The sequence below is a fragment of the Oncorhynchus tshawytscha genome, linkage group LG30, assembly GCF_018296145.1.
Source record: "Oncorhynchus tshawytscha isolate Ot180627B linkage group LG30, Otsh_v2.0, whole genome shotgun sequence".
Classification (NCBI taxonomy): domain Eukaryota; kingdom Metazoa; phylum Chordata; class Actinopteri; order Salmoniformes; family Salmonidae; genus Oncorhynchus; species Oncorhynchus tshawytscha.
This window is the reverse complement of record NC_056458.1, coordinates 15,770,063-15,795,739: the sequence shown is the minus strand read 5'-3', so window position 1 is coordinate 15,795,739 and position 25,677 is coordinate 15,770,063. Positions and strand designations below refer to the sequence as shown.

The 25,677-nt window shown below is 41.4% G+C and overlaps 1 protein-coding gene across 1 annotated transcript; it reads left to right on the top strand.

The window, feature by feature from the left end:
* The first annotated feature begins 354 nt into the window (after nt 1-354).
* Nucleotides 355-17,820, top strand: LOC112250224 (plastin-3). The gene is made up of 16 exons (XM_042309044.1): nt 355-505; nt 6,750-6,854; nt 7,154-7,305; nt 8,463-8,592; nt 9,305-9,437; nt 9,598-9,679; nt 9,980-10,145; nt 10,396-10,538; nt 11,056-11,151; nt 11,286-11,481; nt 11,591-11,669; nt 11,795-11,912; nt 12,115-12,248; nt 14,093-14,216; nt 14,450-14,574; nt 14,826-17,820. Exons 2-16 carry the CDS (start codon nt 6,794-6,796, stop codon nt 14,956-14,958), a joined length of 1,872 nt encoding a protein of 623 aa, XP_042164978.1. The 5' UTR covers nt 355-505; nt 6,750-6,793; the 3' UTR covers nt 14,959-17,820.
* The last annotated feature ends 7,857 nt before the right edge of the window (nt 17,821-25,677 follow it).

The following is a 25,677-nucleotide window of genomic DNA, read 5'->3' as shown; positions in this document are numbered from 1 at the left end:
GACACCTTCACTGTGGGACTCTATTATTACTCTATTATTGAATAGCATGTTGTGTTGAACAACAAAATAGCTAATTGGCTGGTAACCATTCCAAAATGGCTGCGGTTGCTGCTACTAGCTAGCATGAGGACAAAAACAACTATTTTCTTGAAAAATAAGCAATATTTCAATCTTCTCAATGTATCAGTTTGGATAAAGGTAAATATTTGGAGTACAGTAGCATATCACATCCCTGCACTGAGGAACGTTTTCCGAACAATATCTCATGCTGGCTCAGCTCTCTTAATCTAACCATGATGGCGTTCCGACCCCAGTGCAGCCCAGTGTAAACAAGTGTAACGGTAGGGTTGGAATGTTCTGGCTACTCTGAACACCTAATGGGTCGTCAGCGGGCGGGGATAACATTCCACCCGCTCACTTTTCCGTGCCTTGCTGGATGAGGGAGGAAGTCTCTGGGCTCGAGCTGGAAGTTTTGTGGAATTTGGGGGGCATCTAGTTAGCTAAAGTAAGTTATTCTTAAGATTCAAAAAAGTACATCATGGTTTGTTGAAACTTGTTAACTTCGAATTGTTCATCCATTACAGTATTAGTTTGCCTGTTTGCTTTTTATTTTTAGCTTGCAGTACGTTCGCATCTGTTAGCCATTTAGCTAGCAACCCAAGCTAGCCAGCTACGTTATTCGTTCATCGTCCCAACTTTACTTGAGGAAATAGCTTTTTTTAGGGTGAATACGTGATTGGTTACGTTAAGATCTTTAAAATGGCAATATATTAAAAAATATATGTAAGGAAAGGACGACGGGGAATACCATTTTGCATCCATTTTACCACCCACTCATTGCACCTGGAAGAACAATCAGTAGCGTTAGCTAGCTAACGTTAATTGCGTCTGCCATGAAAAGTGGCAGCTGCAGTTGGTTGTTTTCTGCCAACATGACAGGATAATTGATGAGTATTCTTCTATCCCGCGTCTATTAAAGTGCCGATATGTTTGTACGACCTAACCTAGTAGCCTGCCGTAAAGTCAAACAGGGAGTAGACTCGTGCCACATAGTCTACTGCGCCCTCAAAAACGTACTTTTTTTGTTCGTAGCCTACCCAAATAAGTACATACCAGCCAGACTCTATTGGCAATGTTTTGAATTACATTCGAAATAACTATTATCCTCAGAAATATTCCACAATGACCTATACTATTTATTTTGAAGCAATGTTTCAATATTATAGGGGATTTTAAAAATGTCCTAAATATTAGTGCTGACTGATGCTGGTTAGGAATGTAAAAGAACGAGGACATCATTGTTACATTACTGACTTTAATGCAATCATACATATCCTCTCTCCCATGTAGGCAGCATTCTCAACCATGGTGATGTCTTGCTGCTTGCTATGCGTAGACCAAATAACTGGCTGCTTCAAGAATTCAGTCACCAGTCTGATGACATTCTTTCCATGCATGCAGGATACCTGTTGCCTACTTTTTTTTACTTTGTGGGAGATAATGCCACACTGGTCATACAAATTGTTTTCACCCAATGCATGTGTGTGTGTGTTAAAGCCACAATCTTGAGATTGTGTTTAAGCCCAAGTCATCCTCAGCGCTTTTAGTATAAAGCAGAGGGATGGAGTCAGGGCAATAAGTCACTCACATTCCTAGACATAGCTAAGGATGCAAGGACAGTCATTCCACAGTGCATATTTTATATCCATTTGCTAGTAACAACCCCTATAGACAATACTTTGTGCATACAGTTGTACAAATGTGTGCATTTTGTGGTGGAGTAAAGGCATGACATGTTTAGACCTATTTATAGTGCAGTGAAGACCGAGAGGAAGAGGTGAAGTATAGTAGTGTATATAAATAATCTTTGGTTAAGATCTTTTCCTGGCTAGTCTAGTTCCTTTCTCTGTGAGTGAATGCATTATAGCTGGCTCATTCTTCTGTCTTAGTATGGTTTGATTTTTGTTGTCCTTATTCATAAAATGAGTAATCACATAGCTTTGCCTTGGCCGGTTAAAGCTGCAATAAGTAACTTTTTGGGCTACTCTTCCAAATTCACATAGAAATGTTAGTTATAGATCGGTCATTCACATTGAAAGCAAGTCTAAGAAGCGGTATATCTGTTCTGTGAGGGCTATGTCTGCTTCCTGTTAAGTTTTTTTTATTTTTTATGTTTACCAGCTTTAAACAGCTGAAAATACAATATGTTTGGTTATGAAAAATATATTTCACAGTGGTTTAGATGGTACAATGATTATCTACACTATACGTGCTTGTTTTGTCACATAAACTGAAATTTATTTTTGCAACAAGGAAATGGCGGAGCAATTTCTGCATAGTGCAGCTTTAAGCCCAAAGTTTGGTTTTAGCATTGGCACATCAGCAATGTGTCAGCTGTTTTTCACGGGCAGAAAGCTGTTCTTTCTAACCATGTTGGAATAGGTCACATTGTGGTTTGTTGATCTTTAGGATCTGTCAGTGAGTCACCTGTCAGTAAACATAATTATGCTTATCTTGTACCCACACAAGCTGACAGGAAGTTGAGCTGTAATGTCATAAAGAACATGTAGTTTAGAATAGGCTCAAGATATCACATGTAAGTGGAACGCTGACGGTGCAGAAAATCCTCATGTTCCTGTAGGAGCTCGCTGGGTGTGTGCACATGAACTTGACCACACTTGGGAGGGGTGCCCATTCTATTTATGTGCCTTACATTTCCCATGTCACGGACGGGGCGGGTGAAGCACTGGCAAGGTGTGGTCTTGGCTCTACCCTGTTGTCTCTACCATCTGGGAACCCTCCCCTGATCTGACTCAACTGTCAGAAAGATCAGTTCAAACTTGTAAATGTTTTTTATGTTGTGGCAGTTAACAGCTGTCGCCGGCTGCTGCAAAGTGTCTAATTGCCGTGGAGGTGGGGCTAGTATTAGTCGCAGAATAACTTTTCTTTAAATCCTCTGGTCTTGTACTAGTCTTGAGTGCCTAGCCATATGTCAAGATGTTATAATTATGTGTAAATTGTTGCGTTGACTTGCTGCTAAGCAAAGCATTGTCAATTTGAATAATGCATTTGAATCATATCACATTCTGTGATCATGCTATTATGCAAATGTACTTCTATTCAGAGAACATTGTTACCTGTATCCGTCCAATGTATTTAACTTTGTCACCCGTCCAAAAACAGCTTGTTCTGTCAACTGCCATTGAGGCCTGCTATTTTTAGGTGTTGACAGAGATGTTATTCTTAACGTTTATCCCCATGTCTAGACATGATGGTTCACATTACAATGTCCTTATTCTTCTATACCAGTAATGATTATACTTTACAGTGTGCACACTACTACTCTACCGCCTCCATTTTTGCTCTGTGTATGTAACCCCCACCCCCTCTCTCTCATTCGTTCGCGTTCTCTCCCTCTCTCTTTCTGTCTGGGGTGTGACAGGGGTTGGCATATGAGGTCATGTTTGGAGTCCCTTATTATGGCTGGTCTGACTCCAGTGGCCTCATTTCACATCCAGGCGAGGCTCAAATACAGTTACACAGTAATAGTTATTCACATGGTTGGTAATTTTCCTAATGATAATACAAAAGTTTACTTCGGGTTGTATGTGTTCTCTCGTTGTATAGTCTTACAATGGCTAAACAATACAAAATAAACAAGAGGTATGGGTGTGAGGATGTGTGACTTTTGATCAGGCTAAGCTAAATTTACCCCCCTAATGTTGTAGGACTATTCTAGCAGTTTTGCGCCCTGTAATTTTGAATTTCAACTTGCAGAATGAGATGGTTTGATTATTGGGGAAATGCCCCTACATGACTCACATAGGAAATTGCTACTCTCTGGGGGGAAAACGATTGCCTTGTATGGTTTTGACTGAATTTCATTTCCAGCTGCTTGATAAGGAGTGTCATAAGCAGAAACCAAAGCACCTCTTTGCCCCCTTAGTTTATGTGAGTGTCAAGGCAATCAATGATCTTCATTCATGGCAGTGATTACACATTCTGTCTTGTCTTTTGTCCTTTGTTCGTCCTGTTGAATGTGTGCCTGTGATGCCAGATGCAGATTAGGAGAAATTGGTCCCATTGGAGGAACTGAACTGACTGATATTGCCATCTTATTTATGGTCATGACTCATGATTTAGGCCTATCTAATCAATTGATCTATTATCATAGATAATTTCTTCATCCCCAGGACTTATATTTAGCAAGGACATTTTGTTATGCACTGACTCACTGTATTGTATAGCCCATTCGACATGTTAGTTAGGGTTGTGCTGTATCCAGATCTCCATACCGTGCCTGTGCCATCCCGGGATATACAGTTTTATCAGTAGTACACACAAGGGGCGTAATTTATTCATTTTTTTATAATAAAAGGCCAAAAACCAACACTTACCAGAATGCTAACAAGTACTAAGGACTTCTCATATCGCATGCTAGGTAAATGCTAACGAGTACATGCAAACATTTACCTCTAGGACAGACAGCCCAGCCTATGAAGTTATGAAAGTATCTCAAAACTTAGCTTGCAGCACAGACAAAACAAATATTCGGCAGCAGGGATCTTAATCCAGGAGGTGATTGTCTCTGCTGCTTGATCTTGATACTTTTGGTCATGTAGTGTTTGTGGACACCTGCTTGTCGAACATCTCATTCAAAACTCATGGGCATTAATGGAGTTGGTCCCCCTTTACTGCTACGACATCCTCCACTCTTCTGGGAAGACTTTCCTCTAGATGTTGGAACATTGCTGCAGGGACTTGCTTCCATTCAGCCATGAGCATTAATGAGGTCTGGCACCGATGTTGGGCGATTTAGTCGGCGTTCCAATTCATCCCAATGGGTTTGAGGTCAGGGCTCTGTGTTGGCCAGTCATGTTCTTTCACACCGATCTCGACAAACCATTTCTGTATGGACCTTGCTCTGTGCACTTCACTGCACTATAAATAGGTCATGCTGAAACAGGAAAGGGTCTTCCCAAACTTTTGCCCCTAAGTTGGAAGCACAGAATTGTTTAGAATATCATTGTATGCTGTAGTGTTTCCCTTCACTGGAACTAAGGGGCCTAGGTCAAACCATGAAGAGAGGATTTTTTTTTTGAAGCCCCATACCATTTATTCCTCCTCCACAAAACTTTACAGTTGTCACTATGCATGGGGCAGGTAGCGTTCTCTTGGCATCCGCCAAACCCAGATTTGTCCATTGGACTGCCTGATGGGGAAGAATGATTCATCACTCCAGAGAACTCTTTCCACTGCTCCGGAGTCCAATGGCGACAAGCTTTACACCACTTCAGCCAATGCTTGGCATTGCACATGGTGATCTTAGCCTTGTGTGCGGCTGCTCGGCCACGGAAACCCATTTCATGAAGCTCCCATCGAACAGTTATTGTGCTGACGGTGTTTCAGAGGTTGTTTGGAACTAGGTAGTGAGTGTTGCAACCGAGGACATACAATTTTTACACGCTTCAGCACTCTGGGGTATTGAAGAGCCATCCTGTGGCTTTTCCCAAAGTATAAACGGTATACTACCCAAGCCTATTAATTATGTTCTGAAAGCATGATTGTGAGGAATCCAGATTCCCAAGCCTATGTCTTCAGGGAGGAGTAATTTGTTAAAAAAGAACATTGTAATTGCATTCATACTTGTGAGTATTTTGTCAGTGCAAGCCTTCATGGGTGAACTCTTTATGGAAGGAGAATGTGCTTATTCCGGTTTAGCTTTGGATGGTGCAGAGTGGGAACAGTACAGGGCGGCAGGTTGCCTAGAGGTTAAGAGAGTTAGGCCAGTAACTGAAAGATCACTGGGTCAAATCCCCAAGCCTACAAGGTGGAAATCCTGTCTGTGCCCTTGAGCAAGGCACATAAACCTAATTGATGCTGTAAGTCACTCTGGATAGGAGTGTCTGCTAAATGACAAAAATGTACATGTATGCAGCTGATGTAGCCTATTTTTATAGACAGACCTGTTTACTGCATTTCTATACCCCTTCAACATGGGAGGGGTGGCGGTGCCTCAACGAAGTACTTATCCATGAGAAGAATGGAGATCACTAGGGCCTATAAATCAGCAAACGTTGGTGAAGGAAACATGAAAGCGTGTGGAATGGATTGTATTCTGTTATCTCTGGTTGGTATTTGTTGGTGCCCTTGAATAGTGAGACAAATATTTCAATGTGAAGGGTGACTATTGCCAAAATACTTACGGCTGACTCATTCCTGAGTTGTGACCTCTCACCGCTATTCCTTTCACACCCCCCTCCCTACTAACTGCACTTAATCTGACTATATATAGGCCTACCAATAGTGACATCCTTCAAGTGGGGTTATCTATCATTTATATGAACATACTGTAGTAACCTAATAATCCAATTAGACACGTGCTGATGTGAAGTGGTCAGTGAGGCAGCAGTGCTCTAGTGTCTCTGTCTCTGTGTGAGCTCAGGTTCCAGCCAAGTGAGCCACAGAATAAGTCATCTGTCATGCTAAAGTGACACTATCTTCCGTTCTCTCCCACTGCAACAAGGATTCAAATGCTCAGTAGACAGGACTAATACTGGTGTCCTCTTCTCCTCCAGACCCGCTAAGAGGTCATAGAGGGTCATATTGTTACAGAGGGTTGCTCGTAAGGGAAGTAATGTAATGGTATCCCCTTACTGTCATTTCCCCTTCTGCCGCTCATGATCTGACCGGTTCAGGACTTCTGTTCCCTGTCTCTCTCTGATATACCGACCTGTTTGTCTGCACAGGACCCACCTCTCTTGACTGACCGCCTTCAGTCATTTCCATCAACATGGCAGGAAAGATCTCCAAAGACGAGCTGGAGGAGCTGCGAGAGGCGTTTGGCAAAATTGGTGAGTTGGCTACATCTGTGATTTTACAGTTGATTGATTTGATTTGCTACATTAGTACAACCAGTATGGCTTGTTTCATAATAAATGTTTGTTACATTAAACATATGCTACAAGTCTACAACTGCTTCATTGTACTGTCCCTGACTTATTAGTTATAGACTTTCACTTACACGTCCCTTGCCTGCTTTTTTTCTATTGTTTGTGAACCAGCCCAAGGATTCAAGCAAAAAAGTATTGTGTGTTAGCTGAAACGTATTTAGAAAATATGCTCAAACTGCAGTCTGTCTGTGCTTTTGTAGACCTCGATGGCAATGGATCCATCTGTGACTATGAGCTCCATGAACTGTTCAAGGAGGCCAACCTTCCCCTGCCTGGCTACAAAGTCAGGGAGATCATTCAGAAGCTGGATCGCAACAAGGACAACAAGATCAGCTTTGATGAGTTTCTGTCGGTGAGTCATGTTTGACAGTTGTGTGTTAGTCATCCTAAGGGAGTCGGGTTTCAGCTAGTCAGGTTTGGCCAGTCATCCTCAGGGAGTTGGTGTCAGCGAGTCAGGTTTGGCGAGTTTGTTCCGGTTAATGAGGGATTTGTTGTTGGGAGTTCTGCCTATCCCTGTCTGACTAAGGGGACCATCTTTTGCTCCTTTGTGAAATCAAGTTCTCCTTTGAAATTCTTGTGAACGATCTCTTTAACGTGTCAATTGAGTGTCCACTAAAGCACACACAGGAATGAGGAAATGAGGTCAGATGGTGAGTTCCTGTATTTTGTTTCACCCATGATGAGAGAACAGTAATTTATTGGCCTGTGCCAGTCTCTATTTAGAGTAATAATTTGACCAATGGGATCCAAAAATAAAATAATTATTACTAATCTCTCTATTTTAGGCCATTTCTCATAGCTCACTGACGAGAGGAACTTTTTTGTGGGGGGTTCATTTAAAATATGGTGGGTACAGTATGAGATTAAGATAATTGTAAATAAAATAAATAAATTAGTAAATGAAATAACAGACAATCATTACTTATGAAGGTACATTTTGGGCTCCCAAGTGGCGCAGCGGTCTAAGGCACTGCATCTCAGTGCAAGAGGCATCACTACAGACACCCTGGTCTGAATCCAGGCTGTATCACAACCAGCCGTGATTGGGAGTCCCATAGGACGGGGCACAGTTGGCCCAGCGTCGTCCGGGTTTTGCCTGTGTAGACTGTCATAGTTAAGAACAAATTCTTATTTACAGACTTGCGTAGTTAAATAATAAAAAAATGCCTACTATTGTGTTTTCCATGGACCTCTATCTACAGTGCATGGGCGGTGTAGGCTAACACCACTTGATCCTATGTTTGTATTCTGGTGTAGACTTCGTACAGTATCCTGTAACATGTTGAATTAGAAAGGAGGATAAAAATGTTTGGTTCACAGAGGCGCTTGGCTTCCTGCTAAACACCTGTGTTTTTGTTGCTAAGCCTGCAACACCATTGCAGGCTTACACTGATTTATCTTGTGATAATGCTTATGATAATAACTGAGCATAATGTAAGCAGAAATGTATTAGGATCTTGAAGAGGTTGGACGTTGAAGCTAAAATGCACTTTGCCCCTTCTACTGCAGATATTCCAGGAGTTGAAGAGCAGTGACATTGCCAAAAGCTTCCGCAAGGCCATTAACAGGAAGGAGGGGATCCTGGCCATTGGGGGTACATCTACGCAGTCCAGTGAGGGCACGCAACACTCCTTCTCTGGTGAGCTGCTCAGTCTCCTTCTACTAATCTTGAGGGGATTGCATTACAGTATGCTGTACTGTGTATATACACAGTGTGTACAAAATATTAAGAACACATGCTCTTCATGAGACTGACCAGGTGAATACAGGTTAAAGGTATGATCCCCTATTGATGTCACTTGTTAAATCCACTTCAATCAGTGTAGATGAGGATTGTGTATGTGTGCCATTCATAGAGTGAATGGCCAAGACTAAATATTTAAGAACTGCAACACTGCTGGGTTTTTTGTGCTCAATAGTTTTCTGTATATATCACCCAAAGGACATCCAGCTGACTTGACACAACTGTGGGAAGCATTGGAGTCAACATGGGTCAGCCTCCCTGTGGAATGCTTTCAACACCTTGTAGAGTCCATGCCCTGACGAATTGAGGCTGTTCTGAGGGGGTGCAACTCAATATTAGGAACGTGTTCCTAATGTTTTGTTTACTCAGTGTATAGGCCTTTTGATCTAATTTAAGGGAACCTTTCTCATGAGTTTTGGTAGATGCTCTCTGTCTCATCTCATAGTGGATTGATTACCTACTCTACACTAAGGGCCCTAGTCAATCGAAACCAATAACTGGGTTTCCTTGGATGTGAAACATAACATTATTCCCATGTAGTGAGAGAAGGTGTATAAAGTGGTGCTGGTTGTGTTGGCTGAGAGTTTCCCTGTGCTGCCCTGTGCAGAGGAGGAGCGGTACGCGTTTGTTAACTGGCTCAACACAGCGCTGGAGAATGACCCTGACTGCAAGCACGCCCTGCCCATGGACCCCAACTCAGATTCCCTCTTCAAGGCCATGGGCGACGGCATCGTTCTCTGGTGAGACATAATTATATAAATCGCTATGTTCTGTGTAATTCTGCCCTTACAGCCCTTAACACAGCTAATTTTCCTTACACCTGGTTGGTTGAAATGGGGCATATCTGCGTCTCCCAACATTAGGACCCCTCATAAACCAGCTGTGTATGTGCTCCTGTAGTAAAATGATCAACCTGTCGGTGCCAGACACGATTGACGAGAGGACCATAAACAAGAAGAAGTTGACACCGTTCACAATACAGGTCTGTACTAACTCAACCAGACTGGTTACATACATATTCTAAGGCTGCCTAGAAACACAGCCCAATTCTGATATTTCTATCACTAATTGGTCTTTTGACCAATCAGATCAGCGCTGAAAAATATCATGTGATTGGTCAAAAGACCAATTTGTGGGAAAGAAATAATGATTTGTTAGCGATTTAGCCAATAGATAAAGTTTCATCTCTATTTATGTTTCATGTATGAATGTGGGAGGACCTGTTTGTTTTTGTCTCTTTCCTGCAAGGGACTTCAAAGTTTTTTGTTTGTTCATCCTGCAGGAGAATCTGAACCTGGCTCTGAACTCTGCCTCTGCTATTGGCTGCCACGTGGTGAACATCGGAGCTCTGGACCTAAGGGAGGGGAAGCCCCACCTGGTACTGGGCCTGCTGTGGCAGATCATCAAGATCGGCCTTTTTGCTGACATTGAGCTCAGCCGAAATGAAGGTGAGGAACTTTCACAGCACAATCACTGTCTTGGCGACTCATGAACCTGTATCTAACCGTCGTGTTATTCCTCATCATGGTACATTTACCCATTACAAGGAGCAAAGGTCTCTTTCCTTTTATATCACAACAACATGACGTCCAGCCAGTTTGTCCTCAGTGTTGGAGTGGCTTTTCCTGGTTAAAGAACTCTTTGGTCAGTGAGTGTTGAGGTGCTGTAGCTGAGCGAATGTCCTGTGAAACCCCCCAGCCCTGGCTGCTCTGCTGAGAGATGGAGAGACCCTGGAAGACCTGATGAAGCTGTCTCCAGAGGAGCTGCTGTTGCGCTGGGCTAACTTTCACCTGGAGAACGCTGGCTGGCAGAAGATCAATAACTTCAGCTCCGACATTAAGGTAGGGATGTACGGTCCATGTATGTTTGGTTCGTATTCACTGTATCTGTATGTTTAATGAAGGTGAAATAGTTTTATGTTTTCCTCAGAAAGAAGTGGAACTATGGCTTAATAAAATTGATTAGACAATCAAGGCTTCAACCAAATCTGGACTCTTAATTCTATTCTTTCAAAGCAAACAATTCTTTGCTCTGATGATATCTTTGGTTTTTATGCCTGTGCTTTATGATATTTCTGACTGACTGTATCTTTTCTTCAGCTGACAGACCTTTCAACCTGTAAAGGTACTTCATAGATCAACTTCCATAATGTATAAGAATTGACAATAGCTTCATACATGTGTTATCAAGATCATTGTACAGTATTAATATTTCCATTGTTCGTCATGGTCATTGCATACCTATCCATTGTGTCCTGTGTCGTCTTGTTCCCATGTGGCCTGCACAACCTTGTATCCCAGTGTACTTGTATATCTTTCCAATGCTGAGGTTCAAACGAGATGTCGGTCTCTGTTTCAGGACTCCAGAGCCTATTTCCACCTTCTCAACCAAATCTCCCCCAAAGGCACAGAGGAAGATCAACCACGCATAGACATCAGCATGGCAGGCTTCAGTGTAAGCACCTTAACGGAGAATAAACATATTTCATATACAGAGAATCAATTGTTTTCAGTTAATATACGTACATTCAGAAGGGATAAATAAAATACGTCCCTGGTATGAACCTGTGGTGTGTCTATGACCTGCAGGAGAAGGATGACCTGAAAAGGGCAGAGAACATGCTTCAGCAGGCTGACAGGCTGGGCTGTCGACAGTTTGTCACCCCAGCTGACGTCGTCGCCGGCAACCCCAAACTCAACCTGGCCTTTGTGGCCAATCTCTTCAACAAGTACCCATCTCTCACCAAGCCTGAGGGAGAGGACATCGACTGGGGGCTGCTGGAAGGTGGGTGCCGAGCTAGACATCTGTTGGTTATGATTGCTGGGTGGATTTTGTCCAGTGTACATTGTACTCCCTGAAACCATAAAATCACCCGAACATCTTTTCTGTTTAGGTGAGACACGAGAAGAAAGAACATTCCGGAACTGGATGAATTCCCTGGGTGTAAACCCACATGTCAATCATCTGTATGGGTATGTACCAAATGCAAGTAATTATTTACATTGAAAATGAACATGCCAATACCTTACTTCTCCCTACCAGTGGTATTCATACACAGGGTCAGGTAACCTATATAACGATTATCTTTCCTCTATAGAGACCTAGCGGACGCCTTGGTCATACTCCAACTTTATGAAAAGATCAAAGTGCCCGTTGACTGGACCAACAAAGTCAACAAACCACCATATCCCAAGATTGGTACCAACATGAAAAAGGTAAACTATATTCTCAAATAAAATGTATGTTCCTCCTATAATTTTTACTTTGAAAAAATGCTAAATGATGATCAAATGGCAGAATTTACTGTTTCTGTCTTCAACTATTCAGAAGCTCATAGATCAAAAGAACACAGCTCCAGTTCTGGAGAGAGACTAAAGGTGTGTTTCTCTTGACAACTGCTATGCTTTCTCTGCTCAGTTGGAGAACTGCAACTATGCGGTGGAGCTGGGGAAGACGACGGCGAAGTTCTCTCTCGTTGGCATCGGTGGGCAGGACCTGAACGATGGCAATGCCACCCTGACGCTAGCCCTGGTGTGGCAGCTGATGAGGAGGTGAGTCCTGGCACATGCTTAGAGCAATATGTAACATACCTTTCATAACCAGGGAGACATTTTCTGTTTTCACCACTGCAAAATATGTTGCTGTTACTTTGATGTTTATGGAAAAACATATGAGCGCACAGGTAAATAAAGAGGGGATAAGCGCTGAAAGGAAATTCGACTCCAATTTACTCTTCGCTGACCACCGCCCCACTCAGACAACATTTTCCCAGGAAGCTCCATTCCCCATTCAAACTTCTGGAGAAAGCCCCTCACAACAATCTCAAAATTCTTTTTGCCCTGTTTTCTCCCCAATTGCGTGGTACACAATTGGTAGTTAGTCTCGTCGCTGCAACTCCGGTACGGACTCGGAAGAGGCGTAGGTCGAGAGCCGAGCGTCCTCTGAAAACACAACCCAACCAAGCCGCGCTGCTTCTTGACACAATGCCCACTTAACCTGGAAGTCAGCCGCTCCAATGTGTTGCAGGAAACACTGCACCTGGCGCAAGTGTCAGCATGCACTGCGCCCGGGCCTGCCACACGAGTCGCTAGTGTGCGATGGGACAAGGACATCCCTGCCGGCCAAACCCTCCCCTAACCCGGACGACGCTGGGCCAATTGTGCGCTTGCCAGGTTGTGGCCGGCTGTGACAGAGCCTGGACTCGAACCCAGAATCTCTAGTGGCACAGCTAGCACTGCGATGCAGCGCCTTGATCACTGCGCCACTCGGGAGGCCAAACTGTGTTTTTACTACACAATCAAATTAAACTCGGACTATCCCTTGATAATTAGGATACTATTGGGTATGTTGTGGTGGACTGTCATTACAATTGCTTCAGGGGAACCTGTTACGATGAAGTGTGGCTAGCCACTGGATGGCTCTGAATGCACGCAGTCAACGTTACTACTAACCACTTGGAGCTAATTAGTACTCTCAAGTGGTATCTTGATATCGACAGACGATGATGGTTGTATTCATAATATAGCTAACTTAGCTAGCTTACATACATTTTGAGAAAATGTTTTGTTAACTGGCTAGCTAGCTTTAGCAAGGTTTGGTGGTCATTGAGAAAGCACTAGCTAACCAGCTGAGCTAGCAAACAAAGTAACAAAAGTCTAATTTCAGATTCTAAATATAATTCAACAGGCTCTGCATTTCACAAATCAGAGTAGCAAGTTCCCCTTGTGCACTGTTATTTAGCTACTTTTTGATAAACTCTGTTTTGCCATAGCTCTCATTGGGCTTTCATGCGTTTGAATCATGAGCTTGTCCGAGGTGTTCAGACTCAACGACAGTTGCTATCCTTTGGTGTGATCTGACAGATCTGGGCAGGACTTCGCAAAGGGGCAATTGTCTTGTTTTCATAGTCAAAATATATTTTGTCAGAATATCTTATTTGTTGTTTCCTGAAACCCAAAATATGCAGCTCCAATGTAGCTTTGCATTGTTGCTTAAATACCAACCAGTCGTTGTCTCAATGGTTCTGCTAGGCGGGGCCAGGTGTTGAAGTGGGTGGTGCGTGTAGACTAACTAGAATTGCCAGTTAGTCCTGATGCAGTGCTAGTATCTGTGGCGTCACTGTCAGAAATATTTATGACATGCTCTCACACGATTATTTCTCTGTAAATCAGGGTCGTAAAAGAAGAGGTAAGGCAGCATAGGGGCAAATGTTTTGTAAACCTGCACTGGAATATTTAAACAGTGGATTGTTAATTCTTAAGCAGAACTTGATGAATAAGTGGATTGTTTTTGGTTTACTTTTGACTGGCCTTCAATGATTACATGCTGACCATTGCACACTGCCGAGTGCCCAAGAAACTGACCAATATGTGAGCTAACTCTTGACATCTCCTAGATATACGCTGAATGTACTGGAGGACTTAGGAGATGGACAAAAAGCTAATGATGACATCATTGTTAAATGGGTCAATACAACCTTGTCAGAGGCAGGGAAAACAACCAAGATCTCAAGCTTCAAGGTTTGTAAAGCTTTATTAATATATTTAGGTTTGTTTTTAATACATTTGTTTGTATCTTTGTTAGATGCATACAACATTTGTCATACAACTAAGTTCTGTAGTGATAATGCAGTCACTACATTGAATCCTCCAATCAGCAAACCTAATCTGGCATGCCACAAATTCTGACACTGTACTTGAGCTGATTTGTGAAGCAGGTATTTGACACTGTGTCCTCTGCCCTTGATTGTCAGGACAAGGAGATCAGCACCAGTTTACCAGTAGTGGACCTGATTGATGCCATCCAACCTGGGAGCATCAGCTACGACCTGGTCAAGACTGGTAGCCTCTCAGCCGAGGACAAGCTGGAGAACGCCAAGTAAGTCTTCCACTGATCTACCTGTCCTGATGATCATTGATATTGACCTGTAAGAAGAACTCAAGCTTCAATTTCTTCCTGTTTTTTGCTATACTATCTGTTAAACATTTGAAATATGGAGGGGTTGTGAAGTATATATATTCAGAAGTCATAAGAATGAATATTAAACAAATAGGAATGTGTCCGAGATGTCGAGTCATAGAAGAAAGTGCTGATCAATATTAAATTAAACCACCCATTTCCCTTCTTAGATATGCCGTCTCCATGGCGAGGAAGATCGGCGCGCGTGTCTACGCTCTCCCAGACGACCTGGTGGAGGTCAAGCCCAAGATGGTGATGACCGTGTTCGCCTGCTTGATGGGCCGGGGGATGAAGAGGGCTTAACGGACTGGTTGTGCCACTTTGGCATTCCCACACAACTACCCACAAGCCTTTTGCTTAATTAAGGGCAACCCGGGAATGAAGAAAGACATGTGGAAGAAAATTGTTACCAATAGACATTTAGTTTTTTTTTCCCCCAATCGGTTTTGTGCTTTTTTCACGTGTGTGTGGTACATTTTCACAACTTTTTGTACAAAACTCTAAACACAGCATCATGATATCTTCTCAACTTAGTTATTTAGCTATTTTAATAACCAGTTAATCCATTAGCAAACATGCAAGATACATGTTTCAAAATTGCCCTTTAAATGTAGTATGCTACAGCACATTACACTGTTTTCACATTAGGGAATACACTTACACTACCCATCAACATTTACTGAAAATCACATTTCTATCCCGTGTGTGTTCATTCTTTCAGTCATTGATGCAAAATATAAATTTATTGTTCAGATATAATTACACTAGGTGTACTGTAATCAAATTAAACAAATTAAATTAATGAAAGAAACATAATGTTTAGCAGGCACGAGTTTGCATCAAGCCAGTTTTAAACAGTTGACCATAGGTTCTCATCAACACAGTAAATGTCCTCATTGTTCATGCACCTGGGGGAAAAACCTGTTGACATGGTGAATCCAAGCCTGACATTGATCTGGATTGATGTCATTGCATGCCTCATTCATGGCCTGAAGGAGGGTGGCACACTCATGGGGATGGCAATCATACACCTTCCACCTGTATTCTAATATTGTATTGTACTTATGTGTTCTATTGGCCCTATGTGGCTCAGTAAGAGCATGGCACTAGCAACACCGCAGAGCTTTTGGTTCAATTCCTACTGGGGTCACAGGAAAATGTGTTGACTCACTGTTGCCACTTTGGATAAAAGTGCCTGCTCTAGATAAATGGCATATTATGAATTAGTATTGTATTGACCAATGCAATTATAGTAAAGCAGTGTAACCCCTCTCCCCAATCAAAAAGACCCCTGTAATTCTGGGTACATGTTCAGGGCAGTGGTGAGCAACATACGGCCTGGGTGAAATAATGGACCCTTTTATGGCTGGCAAATAGCTTTCGACAAAAAAATAGGTCCTGGGGGGGAAATCTGCGGCATTCCGCTGAATTAAAAAAAAAAAAAAAAAAAACACATCTCAATATGGCCCTCGAGACAATTATTTAGGGGATTCAATTGTTACAAACCGTACATATCTGGTCTTGTATATCTGTTTTTTTACTTACTGTGAAGTAAAATAAAGGGTCACCATCATAATATATTTAAGCAATAAGGCATGAACAGGTGTGGTATATGGCCAGTATACCACAGCTAAGGGCTGTTCTTGTGCACAACTCATCGCGGAGTGTCTGGACACAGCCCCTAGCCGTGGTATATTGGCCAAATACCACAAACCCCCCGAGGTGCCTTGTTGCTATTATAAACTGGTTACCAATGTATTTTAGAGCAGTAACAATACATGTTTTTTCATACTTGTGGTATGCGGACTGATACCACGGCTGTCAGCCAATCAACATTCAGGGCTCGAACCACCCAGTATATAATACATTATATATCATACTTTATGTTCATACATTACAAACATTTTCATGGCGTAGTTCTCAATCTGTAGTAGACAAACCAGTTTAAACTCTACAGGTTTACCAAATGGTTAAGTGATTATCAATTGAGACCAGATTAGGTAAGAGTAAAAAATACAATCATATCAAAAGTAACTTGAGCGTTGAATTGTGAAAAGAATTTACTTTATTTGAACGTATTGCAATGTAAGACTTATTTATTTCTAGATGAAACACTGATTTAAGTTTTATGAAAAGGTGAATGTGTGTTGTACTTAGTCAGTTGAATTTGTGCATAGTTTAGAAACTGCCTTTTTGATCATCTGTTTTGTACTAAGCGTTGTGAAAATGTATCACATACTTGTGGAAATTGCACCAAAGTGATTGAAAAAAAACTAACAACTGCAATCAAAAGCCTAAAATTTCAACCTTGTTTTGAACGGAGGTATGTATACTACAAAATATTGTGCAGTCTTATTTGCGGTAAGCCCATAACATAAAGTTACTGAAGAACACTATGCCTCATGTTACAGAGGACAACTTCCTATGTTACTTTTCGATATGCAACACTATCTCAATTCATGTTTCAGAATGCTGTATGGTATAAGTATGTATGTATTTTTCCAGTTAACAGGTTGTGTTTCTGAGTATTTCTACTCCGGTTGATTATGTTACAATTATATCCTTGATGTGTACACTATATAATACATAATCATATCATCCCTTACACAGTGGATAACAATATTTAACTTGGACAAACTGAAATGGTGGCGGTTTAGGTGTTGCACCTGAACTTTCTCCTCTCCCTTATTGAAATGCATGCATATCTTAATAGCTAGTCTTGTCAACAGCTGCATATCTACGGAAGCCATAAGGTCAAACCTTAGTAATGACCAAACCTGAAGGGTATTCTCTGTATTCCTGTATTTACTTTATTTTGGGGGGATTATGGTAGATAGCTAGTAAACTGAGAGCAGCTGGGTGTCTGTCTGGCTTTTTTCTATTGTGCTATTTGTATGTCTTATTACTCTGGAAGAAACCAAGGGAGCTCACTTGACAGTTCGGTTTCCCTGGTTGTGCAGTATCTTTTAATGCCAACTTCTGATGCGCATTTGTTTCCTCTTTTCTTTTGTATTCAACATTACCAAAAAAATAGCCTAAACTATTTCTGCCTTGCAGATAGCTTCGTTATATTCCATAGTTACCGTACCATTGCATTTTGGTCTCATGTGTATATGTTTACTCTGAAGTGCTTTATACAAATAATAAATAAGAAAATGAACAATGCGTAAGAATCTGCTTGTTATTTATACATAGGCCGACATATACAATACATTGTGGAACTTTATCTCAGCCCTGGTCATATAGTATTTTCTGCCCTTTGGCAAGCAGACAACAAAAGGTATGCATAGTGATTGGTGTTTCCCTGTATTCATTGTGTGCTGTGGGAGGTCTGAAGGGACGTATGCTCTGTGGACTGTCTGCCTGCAGGTTAATCTCTACAGTCTGTGGAGGGAACAGGTGATGTGGTTGCTCCGCCCTAGGCTTTACACTACAGTGCATTTTACCTATTTACCCAAATGCATTGTTTATTTTCTCCAGAAACCTGTGTGCTCTACTTGTTTACATTCACAACCGTTTCAATCCATAAAGTAACAGTAGGCTGCTGTACTTAAGTGCAACTCTGTAAACTCAGGTACACAATGGCACTAACTTCAGTGTTTGTTGGATGGATGTGTTCTCTTGTCCATATAGAGGTTCTTTAGTTTCAGTGGAGTAGTGATTAAACCGTGGGGAACTCAGATAGCAGATCGTTGGACGTTGTTCACTGGTCTGAATCCTGAACAGATGCTGAGACTGCTCTAAACCACAAGCCCCCTCAGGCTTTCTAAGTCCTCTCTGTCACATACTGTTTACTAAGTGGAGACTGTCTGCCACAGTCTGTCAGAGAGCTCTATGAGGGTGAAAGACGAGATGAGATGACAGACTGCATTGGCTCTCATGGGCTTCATTATCTGGATTTACAGGCACTGAATGCTGCATTGGGGAGTGTCTACATTTTTTCTCTGTTAGTGTTCATTAGTGACTGAATTAACAGGACAGAAGCTAACCAGAGTCAATTCTCTACACGGGGGATGAAGTGTCTGTCACCCACTTGATGTGACTTGCTGATCGGACTTTACTCTCTTGGTGCTTGTTCTTCTCATTATGACAGAGAGGCTAAGCACTCATTTTAACCCCTGAAAGCTCTCCACGTCCCCGCCCTCTTTTTCTCTCGGCCCTCCTCTTCCCCTCCACCCATCCTGCTCTGCCTACAGTCAGTCTATTGGAAGTCCTGTTGACTTAGACATGTTGACAAGAAGTGCCTATGCTTTCCACAAGTGAAGAAAGGAGGAGACCCCAGAGGAAGAAAGAGGAACCACTTCAAAAACCTGACACAATTAGAGGACGTGACATGTTGACGAAGCAAGGAAGAGGTATGTAATGTGTTGGCTTGGTGCTCCTTCAGTAATGCATGCTCCTGCAGTTCCATCTTCTCCGCAATGGAAACAATAGCTGGAAAGGAACTCTGGTTGTCTTTGAAATGGCCATAAGGATTTTACTGGAGTGATTGGAGGCAAGTAGGGTATAGAAACAAGCTGGTGAGTGATCACCTCCCTAAAAACATTTATCTTTTAGCGAAACGGCACTGTACTATGTGTTTATACTATGTGTTTATTGCATTCATTGTTATTTTTGTTATTTTGGTCTGTGTTCTTATGTAGCATGAGGCACTTTCCCATTGCCATTGGAAATGACATATGGTCAACAGACACTTGTTGCCAGCATTTATCACTATGTTACTGTAGCAACTTTGTCACGGTCATGAGACACATGATTTACTGGGCATATAGACAGTCACTACCTTCGCTGCCTCAAGTGATGAAACGCACCTGTTGTCAGCTATGATGTGGAGAGCTTGGTCCTGTGGGAGCAGTTAGATTGGCTCACTGAGCAGAGTACTGTGACTCAGGCTGACTGTTTCCCCTAATGATCCACCAATTAGTAAAATATTGGAAACAGTTGTCTAAACACCATCATCATTTGTCTGCTTCAACTTCCATGAGCCAGTCATGGCCCTAACACCACCCTTCTCAATACTTTCAGTGCTTCCACGTGTCAGAATGTAATGGCAATTTAGAGGTAGGTCAGTGGCATAGCACAGTTTTGCGGAGCCCCCGTAAGTTCCGAGCAAAGGCCAGAGAGAAATATAGGTGTTTGAAGTCCTTGATTGTTTAATTCTAACATTATATTATTCAAATATGTCATACAAATCTCCAAACTTATATATACAGTGCCTTCGGAAAGTGTTCAGACCCCTTGACGTTTTCCAAATTTTGTTAGGTTACAGCTTTATTCTAAAGTTGATTAAATAGCTTTTTTTTGCTCATCAATCTACACACAATACCCCATTATGACAAAGCAAAAGTAGGTTTTCTGAAATTTTTGCTAATTTCTACCCCCCAAAATTATTAAAATATCACATTTACATCACTATTCAGACCCTTTACTCAGTACTTTGTTGAAGCACCTTTGGCAGCAATTACAGCCATGAGTCTTCTTGGGTATGACGCTACAAGCTTGGCACACCTCTATTTGGGGAGTTTCTCCCATTGTTCTCTGCAGATACTCTCAAGCTCTGTCAGGTTGGATGGGGAGCGTTGGTGCGCAGCTATTTTCAAGTCTCTAAAAGAGATGTTCGATCGGGTTAAAGTCCGGGCAAATGTATTAATTCAAAACAGAAATACCTTATTTACATAAGTATTCAGATCCTTTGCTATGAGACTCAAAATTGAGCTTAGGTGCATCCTGTTTCCATTGATCATCCTTGAGATGTTTCTACAACTTGGAGTCCACCTGTGGTAAATTCAATTAATTGGGCATGACTTGGAAAGGCACACACATCTATATAAGGTCCCACAGTTGACAGTGCATGTGAGGAAAACTAAGCATTGAGGTCAAAAGGATTGTCCGTAGAATTTCTGCAGCATTGAAGGTCCCCAAGAACACAGTGGCCTCCATCATTCTTAAATGGAAGATGTTTGGAACCACCAAGGCTCTTTGGCCGCCCGGCCAAACTGAGCAATCGGGGGAGAAGGGCCTTGGTTAGGGAGGTGACCAATGGTCACTCTGACATAGCTGCAGAGTTCCTCTGTGGAGATGGGAGAACCTTCCAGAAGGACAACCATCTCTGCAGCACTCCACTTATCAGGCCTTTATGGTAGAATGGCCAGATGCAAGCCACTCCTCAGTAAAAGGCTCATGACTGCCAGCTTGGAGTTTGCCAAAAGGCACCTAAAGGACGCTCAGACCATGACAAACAAGATTCTCTGGTCTGATGAAACCAAGATTGAACTCTTTTGCCTGAATGCCAAGCGTCACATCTGGAGGAAACCTGGCACCATCTGTACGGTGAAGCATGGTGGTGGCAGCATCATGCTGTGGGGATGTTTTTCAGTGGCAGGGACTAGGAGACTAGTCAGGATTGAGGGAAAGATGAACAGAGCAAAGTACAGAGAGATCCAATATTGTTTGTTTATTTCTATCAGAGAACTAGTAGAGATCTAGTAGAGAACTTTATAGACCATTAGTTGTTTTGCTGCACCACATTACATTCACGTAGGACATGACTAAGGGGTCCTTATGGTAACCAAATCGTCAGACACATCTTTTAGGAATCAAAGTTTTGAAATAAATATTATTTACAGTCACTGATGGCTATTTCAAGAAACGACATACAATAATTTTTCAATTAATATAATTTTTGGACAGTTTTTAGAATTTTAAACACTTTTTTGGAGAGTTTGAAATTGGGATCCTTTGCGCCGGACAAGGCCATAGAGCCAACTTGGAAATTAATAATATTGAAAATATTTAGAAAATGTCATAAACAAATCTTTTCCCTTATAAAATTCCCCTAAATGTAATTTTAAGCTAAAATAATGCAACAAAACAATTATTTTCAACTATAAAAGTAAAGTTTGCCTGAACAAATGTCCTGCTATTCTACACATTTTCCTATGATGCTGATTTATTACACTTTTTGCAGTTTTAAAGCTAATTTCCTGTACCCCCCCAAATAGTGGTTTATGACGTGTACATTTGGGGGACCCCAAAGCTTGTGGGGGCTGTGGGGAGGTGTGCTACGCAAGTGTGGTAGGTTTGTAAATCTTTGTTTAGTGAACTTCTACCAGATCAGACAGATAGTTATGCCACTGCAATCTATAGTTAGTGAAACATTAAAGGATTATGCTCAATATGGTTTAGGCTACCACATTTCTCTTTCTCAGAAAAAAAGTATCTTTCTCAGAACAGAAGGTTGTGGCTAGGATGTTTACTCAGAAGCCTACAACTTAGAGACCGTATTTCACACAGTATAGTGGGGTTAGAAGGATCATACAGTGTCACCATACCGTATCATTGCTCTCAAACAATGTTTATCCTCATATACCGTCAACATACACCCTTTATAATAGACTATATATATTTTCCCAACCCCTGACGGGTGAGAGGAACAGGAGGTAGTATTGGCTGACAACCCTGGTTGCTGTGGATGCCAAAATAGTCACCACGGTAACAACAGCCTGTTTCGGAGGCCACAGATGAGGGAATGTGGCTGGCAGTCCCAGTCGTCTTCTGTCCCTCTGCTCTATCCGTCACACACTCCCTAAACACTGAAGAGAGAGTTACAGATGTAGGATCTTAATTTGATCAACCTTTTGCAGGACAATGCAGGAAATGTAAAACTTGAAGTGTATTTGAGGTTTTAAAAGGCTTCTGAAGTTTGTCATTTCCATTTCAGACTTTATTTTCCCTTATGAAAAATGTATCAACCCCTACAAAAATGTCCATTAAGTATAATCCGCATAGACTAATAATTAACATTTCCTGTTGCTGAAGGATAATTTTCCTGCTGTAGCAGACTGGCTCAAATGAAGATCCTACATCTGTACCAAACCATGACTATAGCCCTGATCTTCCACACACAGTACACCCCTGAAACATGGCCAGGGCCGGATTAAGAAATCATAGGCCCCGTGGCGTTGTTTTTTTTATAAGAAAACTTTTTTATATTGGTTTTACAGACAGATTAGTCTTCTCTTTTCAGTGGTAGGCATTTGCTTTCCAAACGAAGTTTTTCCTGCGATTCTATTTTTTAATGGCAAAAGGCAAACAGACAGCCGCAACCAACCATAGAAATATAATTCCCATTCAAGTCAGGACTGGCAGCCATTGCTAGGGTATCCATGAGTTTAACACTATAATTTCCAGGGTGAGAGGTTCTGAAGCCCTTCTATGGATTATACACTACTGGTCAAAAGTTTTAGAACACCTACTCATTCAAGGGTTTTCTTTCTTTTTTCTATTTTCTACATTGTAGAACTATGAAATAACACATATGGAAGCATGTAGTAACCAAAAAAGTGTTAAACAAATAGATTTTATGATGACTATTTTGGCACTGTCATTTCTCTTTGCTTATTTGAGCTGTTCCTGCCATAATATGGATTTATATGGATCTTCTGTATACCCCCCTACCTTGTCACGGGATAACTGATTGGCTCAAACACTTCAACTTCTTCGATATAGGGGGCGCTCTTTTAATTTTTGGATGAAAAACGTTCCCGTTTTAAACAAGATATTTTGTCACGAAAAGATGCTCGACTATGTATATAATTGACAGCTTTGGAAAGAAAACACTCTGACGTTTCCAAAACTGCAAAGATATTGTCTGTGAGTGCCACAGAACTGGTGTTACAGAAAAAACCCAGATAAAAATACAATCAGGAAGTGCCGCATTTTTTGAAACCGCCTCATGGCAATGACTCCTTATATGGCTGTGGAGGAGCTAGAAGTCAGCTTACCTTTTCCACGTTTTCCCCAAGGTGTCTGCAGCATTGTGACGTATTTGTAGGCATATCATTGGAAGATTGACCCTAAGAGACTACATTTACCAGGTGGTCGCTTGATGTCCTCCGTTGCAATTATTGCGTAATCTCCAGCTGCAGTATTTTTCCATTTTCTTCGGATGAGAAGCCAGCTGCCACCACTGATAGATTATCGAATAGATATGTGAAAAACACCTTGAGGATTGATTCTAAACAACGTTTGCCATGTTTCTGTCAATATTATGGAGCTAATTTGGAAAAAAGTTTGGCGTTGTAAGTGACTGCATTTTCTTTTTTTTTTCTTAGCCAAACGTGATGAACAAAACGGAGCTATTTCTTTTACACAAATAATCTTTTTGGAAAAAATTAACATTTGCGATCTAACTGGGAGTCTCGTCATTGAAAACATCCGAAGTTCTTCAAAGGTAAATTATTTTATTTGAATGCTTTTCTTGTTTTTGTGAAAATGTTGCCTGCTGAATGTTAGGCTTAATGCTATGCTAGGCTATCAATACTCTTACACAAATGCTTGTGTAGCTTTGGTTAAAGCATATTTTGAAAATCTGAGATGACAGTGTTGTTAACAAAAGGATAAGCTTGTGTTTCAATATATTTATTTCATTTCATTTGCGATTTTCATGAATAGGAAACGTTGCGTTATGGTAATGAGCTTGAGGCTATGATTACGCTCCCGGATACGGGATTTCTCGACGCTAGAGGTTAAAACCTCTTAAGCCCACCCGAGACGCAATCGTCTCATCTAGCCATTAGCAAATGCAAATGCGCTACGCCAAATGCTAATAGCACTCGTTAAAACTCAAACGTTCATTAAAACACACATGCAGGGTACTGAATTAAAGCTACACTCGTTGTGAATCTAGCCAACAAGTCAGATTATTAAAATGCTTTTCGGCGAAAGCATGAGAAGCTATTATCTGATAGCATGCAACACCCCGAAATACCTGAATGCGACGTAAACAAAAGAATTAGCGTAGCCGGCGCTACACAAATAGCAGAAATAAAATATAAAACTTTCATTACCTTTGACGAGCTTCTTTGTTGGCACTCCTATATGTCCCATAAACATCACTATTGGGTCTTTTTTTCGATTAAATCGGTCCATATATACCCAAAATATCCATCTATGGAAACTGTGTGATTCAGAAAAAAACACAGTTTCAAAACGCTACGTCATTTTTTAAAATGAAAAAAGTTGACGATAAACTTTCACAAAACACTTCGAAATACTTTTGTAATCCAACTTTAGGTATTAGTAAACGTTAATAATCTATCAAATTGATCACGGGGCGATGTGTATTCAATAGCTCCACGTTTTCAAATCATGTTCCGAAATCTCTCTTCCAAAACTTCCTGTCAGAGACCGGATGGAAAGTGGTCTCTCTTCCTCGTTTGACCAAGAAACAACGGGAAGGCAATTGACAAGACTGGCGACATCGTGTGGAAGCTGTAGGACTTGCAATCTCGGCCCCATTTAATTTTGTGTCCCTTAAACAATACATGCAAGTGGCGCATTGATATTTTTTCCAGTTTTCAGTGATCAGTTTTTCTTGCGCCTTTCGATGAAACACATGCTCTGTTATAGTCACAGCTGTGATTTAACCAGTTTTAGGAACGTGAGAGTGTTTTCTATCCACACATACTAATCATATGCATATACTATATTCCTGGCATGAGTAGCAGGACGCTGAAATGTTGCGCGATTTTTAACAGAATGTTCGAAAAAGTAGGGGGTAGGCTTAACAGGTTTTAAGAAGGAAAGAAATTCCACAAATTTACTTTTAAGAAGGCACACCTGTTAATTGAAATGCATTCCAGGTGACTACCTCATGAAGCTGGTTGAGAGAATGCCAAGTGTGTGCAAAGCTGTCATCAAGGCAAAGGGTGGCTACTTGAAGAATCTCAAATATAAAATATATTTTGATTTGTTTAACACTTTTTTGGTTACTACATGATTCCATACGTGTTATTTCATAGTTTTGATGTCTTCACTATTATTCGACAATGTAGAAAATAGTAAAATAAAGGAAAACCCTTGAATGAGTAGGTGTTCTAAAACTTTTGACCGGTAGTGTGTCTACGGCGACAACACAACAAGCTGTATATTTGGTGTCCAAACTGCCCAAATTGCGGCCTTCCCAACAATAGGCAACCTGCAACTGACAAAATAAAGGAAACACTTTAGTAAATGAGGGAT

Bases quoted from the DNA above. Each gene is read 5' to 3' on its own strand.
- LOC112250224 (XM_042309044.1), top strand. From the start codon at position 6,794: ATGGCAGGAAAGATCTCCAAAGACGAGCTGGAGGAGCTGCGAGAGGCG. The intron at 11,913-12,114 runs GTAAACTATATT...TTCTCTGCTCAG, and splicing joins TTGGTACCAACATGAAAAAG to TTGGAGAACTGCAACTATGC. The intron at 12,249-14,092 runs GTGAGTCCTGGC...GACATCTCCTAG, and splicing joins GTGTGGCAGCTGATGAGGAG to ATATACGCTGAATGTACTGG.